Source organism: Trichechus manatus, unplaced genomic scaffold, assembly GCF_000243295.1.
Source record: "Trichechus manatus latirostris isolate Lorelei unplaced genomic scaffold, TriManLat1.0 scaffold00375, whole genome shotgun sequence".
NCBI classification, from domain to species: Eukaryota; Metazoa; Chordata; class Mammalia; order Sirenia; family Trichechidae; genus Trichechus; species Trichechus manatus.
The window spans coordinates 27,714-34,705 of NW_004444311.1; the positions used below are offsets into that span (position 1 = coordinate 27,714).

Genomic DNA, 6,992 nt, shown 5'->3' on the forward strand with positions numbered 1-6,992 from the left:
AAGGAAGAAAAGACTTTGCAGTTTGCTCCCATAAAGATTACAGACTAGGAAACCCTATGGGGCAGTTGTACTGTCATACAGTGTCGCTATGAGTTAGAATTGACTCAACGGCACATAACAACATCAACAATCCTGTCTCTGTGGGGTGTCCATGGAAACTTTGTCCGTCTAAATTTTGTTCTTTCTGTTAGAGAGTGCAGAGTAAAGAGAGGAAAAAAAAAATCAGGTCTCTCAAAATATCCCAGGCAAAAACCACAATGTCTTTAAGCATCTTAACAATTTAGGGAGATTCCCACATTGCACATGCACACTGGTTGCTATTATAGATAAGAACGGTTTTACCCAATGTGCTAGAATAAGATATTTAAAAACAGCGACAAAATAGTGTTATTGCCCTTTTGTAGAATCACTATATATATATTTATATATATATATATGCTTGGAAGAGAAGAAACAGTTTGCATGTGTCCAGTTCTACACTATTAAAGTGGTTGATTTTTATTTTTTGCTTACTTTGTTTCTAAGTACATTGTAAAGAAATTTGGAAACATTAAATATTATCTTCCTAATTATAGTAGCGAGTACAAATACTGTGCTTACACATCAATCACTTCTATAAATAAATTTCTGACCCTTTTAAATTAACATATCATTTGCATGTCTATCTTTAGAATCATTTTCATATACCAGTTAATCACTAATCAACTAGTACCTATGAGAGCTTGACAGCAAAAAAGAAAAGGAAAAAAAAATAAGTCAAATTAAATTTATTTTTAATACTGGAGAAAATGCAATGAAGACTGTGAGGTTAAAACCATGGTTTGGTATGTTTAAGATGTTTTGATTTGCTGATCAGGGTATGAATAATGTCTCTCACCCAAGGAGTCTGAAAGTTCAGCAATCGCAACCATTTTCTAGTTATATATAGCTTCTCCTATTTATCTCCAGGAATATATAGTTGGTGAGTTATGTCTCAAAAGACAATCCTGCTGGGTTTTGCCCCACCGTGATAGAACGGGAAGTCAGATGTCCCCTTTGAGTTGAGTTTATCCCAGATAGTAGATTCTTCTGGAGTGAGTCCTCTCGCCAAAGGGTCACTGAGCTTCTTATGCTACAGCCAAGTTCTAGTCAGCTAAAAGTCAAACAAACTTAAGATGTTTGCTAGCTGAAACAATGTTGCTCATGTTCTGATGTTCTTGAACATCGATGTTTCAGTTGAAACTACAACAAATTATGCAAGATAAAGTGCTTGGGCAGACTTACAGTTCAGGCCATCCCACCTATCTTGAGTGTGAAATGATGCCCAGACCACCGGAGTTCTTCAAGATCTGAAATAATATGATGTCTTCCCCCACTTCAGGATGATGTCTGTCACATTTCACCCTGTGCCCAAACGGACTTAAATTCCTAGTATTAAAAACAAATTCTAGATTTACTAACACTGTCACATTCTCAGGGTAAAGTCTGCCCACCAGGTGGATTATATGAGTCTTTGACCCAAAGCCATCATCTCTTTTTCTACTTAGTGCGATAATAGTCCTGTTGGGTTTTATCTCTTTCTGCTCCCAGAGTGATTTGTTTCCTTAATTTCATGGGCATATTATCTTTCCTAGGAGTCCATGGATGGTACAAATGGTTAAGCACTTGAGTACTAATCGAAAGTTGGTGGTTCAAACCCACTCAGAGGCATCTTAGAAGAAAGGTTTGGAGATCTGCTTCTGAAAGTTTACAGCCTTGAAAACCCTATGGGGCAGTTCTACTCTGCATGTATGGGATCTCCATGAGTCAGAATCCACTTGAAGGCAACTTTATTTATTTAAATTATTATTCCTACCACAATCTTTCTGCAAGAGATTTTTTTTTTTTCAGAGTCAAACACAGCATTACTTTATTAACAAGGACAGAGTAATATGATCACAAGGAAATACTCACAAATCTCAATTAAATGATATCTTGGATAGCATAAAATGAGTACAAGGGTAGGCATCCCAATGTTCTTGTCCTGCAGCAGTTCAATGAGAAAGTGGCTTGTAAGCAAGGAAAGACAAGCACAACATTTACACCATAAGATGACTATAAAATAATCCATTACTCTGAGAAGGCTTATGAATGGTCATACTCATAACTAGAAAGAGAAGCCATGTAAGTATTAATTCGGTCAAACGGTCCTGTTAGGTCTTAATAATGTGTGGTACTGAACTCTGGTATTGATTTCCTCTCAGCTTAGGAAGTCAGTATTCATGCTCTTCATAGGGGCCATTAATATTTCTGATTGAGGCAGTCCAAACCAATCTGACCTCAGAACACTGGGTCTAAGAGTCAACTTCTTGCAATGCTGATATTCCTTGAGTTCTTTAATGGTGCTAAATCAGTATAATGTCATTATAATCTGAAGATGATAGGGGCTTGCAAAGGAGCCCCAATTTATACATATATATAAATATAGTGAAAAGTATCCCGTATTCCAGTATCACATGACAGAATAGTCAAGACATTTACTTCAGTTTTCCTGTGGTTACTCATTTAATGAAGTGAAGAACATCAGTGTATTAATAAGGTCCCTTTTATTACATGATATTCCCAAGCAGATATTTGGAATGCTCAGAAGATTCCACTTTCAGTCTCCTATGACATAATTTATGTGCAATATGAACAGGAACAAGTATGTTCAGACTCTAGGTGAAAACGTAAATCCTGGAAAAACTTTTGATAACATGCCTTGTTTGTCGAACTGAAAACAGACCAGATCAGCACACAAAGATAAAGGATGCAACAGATATCAAGGTGGCTAAATGCTCATTATTCTGAGTCCGAGCCCTCATAATCTGTGCAAAGCTAGGTGGTACAAGAAGGCCAAGTCTGACTAGGCATCGAGTTTGAGGAAGATGGTTTTCCTATTTGATGCACAAGAAAGGAATTTTATGAAAATGTAGGGGTAAGGGAGGGAGCAGTTCTGTGCTTCTTGCTGTGTTACCTTTATCATATTCCTAGCATCACTGAGACTAGTTTTAAAATAGCCTGCAACAAGAATGTTCTAATCACCAGCCACCTTTTCCACCTTTCTTCTTCCTCTGTTGCTGTTTCTTTTTTGTTGCTGGAGCCCCTGCAGGTTTCTGGTGTCGTGGGGGTATGATATTACTTGTAGAGGCAGATACTGTTGCTGCACTGCCAGGTCTTGGGGAGGTGGGAGGGCTGCTCACAGTTTTACTGGCATCCAATTCAGATGACGCTCCTGCAGTTGCTCCCTGGGTCCCTTTTCCAATCTGATCCTTCTTTTTACCCTTCTTCCTTCCTCTGTAGTAAGAACGTTCTCGCATTGGTAGCCATCTTTCTGGATCTGGGGTAACTTTTGGGTCATAATTCTTAGGCAGTTTTCCCTTCTTTTAATTCTTCTTCTTTTTCAAATCTCCCTGGCCTCGCTCCTTTGTTTATCTCCAGCAACTTTTCCGCCCTTCTTCCGAACGTACGTAGCACCAGAAGAATTTTCAAGAGCCTCAACATCTACTTTGAGAGACATACTATCGGATGAGGGCAAGTGTTTACTAAGAGCTTTTGCTTTCTCAGGATCTACAAGCGAGTAAGCAGAAATAAGCTGTGCCAGGGTATGAATATCTTTTGGATTTTGTTTCCGTAGCTGTTCTAGGTCACTAATTGCCTCCTTCTTCCGCCCGTATTTGAGTTTGAAGTTCGCAGCTTCTTTTAGCAAAGACAAACGAGCAGAAGATTTGGGCTGATGGTTTTGATACCACTGGATAGCTTTGTGTGAAGACCTCAGTGGCACTATCGATATCTTCCTCGTGGCTGTACATGGTCACTAATGCAGACACCATGCCTGGTTTTGCTTTAACTCCTCTCTGCTTCTCAATATTAGCCAGGCTTTGGAAATGTTACCTTGGGAAATTTTCAGTTGTGCCATGGCCAGCTTCATTTCAGCTGCATTTTCTGGATGCTGATCTGAAAATTCCTGAAGCAGCTCTATTGTTTTTATGTGCTGTTTTTCACGGCAGAGCTGGGCAGCTTGGATTAACACAGGCAGGAGATGCTCAGGACTTTGGGACTGCAAACTGGAGGATATTTTGCGGCATTGCTCTGCCTGGTTTGTGTACATAGCAAGTAAAGCTTTGTTAAATTCTATAGCTTGCCGTTGTTTCTTGGAAAGCTTAAACTCTACTCCCTCTGTGTTGGTTAATTTCACCTTCTTCTTGGAGTCAAAGACATTTTGGTCCTTGTTAATGGTAATGATGTTATTGGCAATTACAGCTAGCAATCCCACATCTGTTGGCTTGAGTTTTATTATCTGATTGTAAAGTTGCGAAGCTTCCTCTGTACGACCCTGAAGCTGCAGAATATAGGCCATCTGACCATGGATGATGGCCAGTTCTGCCTGTGGGTCTTCCTCCGTGCCATCAGAGTCTTCTGATAGTGAACGGCGGCAAAGAGCTTCAGCTTTTTGTAGGAATTTCATTGCCTGGTTCAGCTGGCCTTGTCCTATCCGTGCACATGCAGCATTATAACACAATTAGTGCGTGCCTTCTTGGAGGCCCAAGTTCTCTGGAACCACTTTTTCCCAATTGCTCTGAGCTGCAACAACTGCTGAAAGGTTTGTTTTTCTTTGCTCATCATAATCATCTTGGGAGTTTCGGACAAGATCTCTGTACACAGCTAAGCATTCATCATAGCGTTCCAACTGGTACAACACTTGTCCGTAAAGCTGCTTTAGTTTGTCTGTCTGCTGGTTAGCGCCTTCTATGGTCTTCAAGGCATTCTCAATTCTGTTCAGCCTGTATTCGCAATATGCCTTCTCCAAGGAAACAGAGTTATTGGCTAACACTTTGGTATGAGTATTGATGACATTCAAGGCTTCCTGGAAACTTCCATTCTGGATAAGGCATACGACTTTACAGTGCAGGGCTGTTATGTCATCCTTGTTGATCTGCAGTATCTTGTTGACTGTCTTGAGAGCGCGCATGAAGTCGCCGTTTTGGCCATAACGGGTAATTTCACTCCAGAGCGCAGGTACTGAAACCCCCCCGGTGGCGCCGCTCGCCGTCTTGCAGGAGGGGCGCGGGCGCCCCTCTGCAAGAGATTTTAATAGCTTTAAATCTCTGGAGAAGATTCCTACTTGAAGAAACATTCCTTGTCCTCAAGTAGATCTCTTGTGTCCTTATCAAATTTATCTATACATTACCCAAGATTTCAATGTTCTTTAATCAAAAGTTTGTCAGGGTAAAAAAAAAGGCAATGGATACATTAATGAATAGGCTTTTAGGTATCACTAATTCAACTTTATTCCACTTTCCAATCATATTGTAGGATGTCTCAAAAATAGTCATAGATATTGTTTATACATTGAAGATAATAGCATAGATTTTTTTTTCCTTCTGAAAACATCTTTTTATTGTTCAATTATCATTTACTGAGTATATAGAAAAACATGATTATTTGAATTTTTCTCTTTTTTTTGTGTAGATATTCTCCAGAAAGCTAGGCTGCTTGCAAAATTGGTAGGCATTGCTACTTATATTTACCTTCAAATCATCTAGATTCCTCGTTAGGAAGTAGATTAATTCCCATCAATCCAATATTATGGACTATACAATACTTAAGAACAAAGAATCTGCCTTGTTTGGTGAAGATAGATGTATCCAAAAGTCTACATCACCTACTCAATGAAGGAAGACAATAATTTTCTCTTCAATGAAAAATATACTCGTAAATTCATTTTTCCCGCACTTTATGAAGCATCACCTGACTCTAACTATTCTACTTGCATACATGGTATTTAATAGGATGCTTCAGAGGATGTTATGAGTGACATTATTTTATCAGTAATATTTATTCTTGTTGCTTGAGGTTGCCAAAAAGAGACAAACATGACCTCTTAATCAAATACAGAATTTGAAAGGATTAGAAGGAGTACCTGGAAGCTGATGACAGCATTGTTCTTCGACTGCAATTGTCAATAGATTGTTGTTGTCTGTTGCCATAGAGTTGATTCCAACTCATGGATTATAAGCTAATATATTTTTAGTACCTTGGCAATTTAACATTCTTAGTATTGACCACTACCATAGTGAGTGTTGTTATTGTATGGCTGTTTTACTTCTCAGGCATACAGCAAGACAAATTGGTTGATCAGAAACAAATGCTTGATGAAATATTTTCAGATACAGCCGTGTTTCTTTATTACATTTCCCATGTCTAATGTCTACTCCATAGTTAAGTTATTTCTGCTTTCTTGGAGAAGGAACTTTGTTTTTGCTATTATGATGGTATGGAATAAGGTCTTGTACATTCTGATTTATCTTTTTAGTAACATTTTGAGTATTGTAAGTATTATTGTATATATAGATATATGTATGTATGGGCTTGTATCTTTTTCTTTTACCTATAAAAGAGTAAAGCTATGTATAATGAAAGTTTATATTCTGAGTAAAAATAAAATTGTGACTGTCAAGTTTTTCCCGTTATAATTTTCTCCTGATGGAGTTCTATTATTAAGATTTTAGTTTCTGTGTCTTTATTCATGTTGTGTCTATTGCATGCTTTGTTTTTTCCCCTTGTGGAAATTCTGTTTCAAGGTCTGTTGTTATAGTAGCTCCTCCACAAAATTTTCCCCAAGACTTGTCATTTGAAATTAATTATCTTTTACCTTAAAACATATCATAAACAACCTTTCTCTTTATTATAGAATATTGTATTCTCTCTTATTTTCTGTTGTGAACATACCTATAAATTATACCGTGATCCATGGACTATAGTTTATTCAACTTTGATGGTAGAGAGTAGGATGTGAAAGTGTTTACTAACATCACCTGAGTATATTTTAGTTCCTTATTATAATTTGAAATAAAGTTATTATAAGACGAAATACAATTATCATCTCATCTGGAAAGCACAGAATTGTTACACGATACCAATAAATTTCAGCTGTTATCAGCCTTAGAAAAGGCTGTTGTAATTCTTCTACAGCACACAAGTAAAACTAATTT

General features: G+C 37.8%; 1 protein-coding gene across 1 annotated transcript; it reads right to left on the reverse strand.

Annotated features, from left to right (window-relative positions):
- Positions 1 to 1,870: 1,870 nt before the first annotated feature.
- On the reverse strand, positions 1,871 to 5,134 carry LOC101361751 (signal recognition particle subunit SRP72-like). The gene is given in 4 exon segments (XM_012559903.2): positions 1,871 to 3,427; positions 3,430 to 3,757; positions 3,759 to 3,841; positions 3,844 to 5,134. Coding segments are annotated over 4 exon segments (2,091 nt in total). The 3' UTR covers positions 1,871 to 3,038.
- Between the last annotated feature and the right edge of the window lie 1,858 nt (positions 5,135 to 6,992).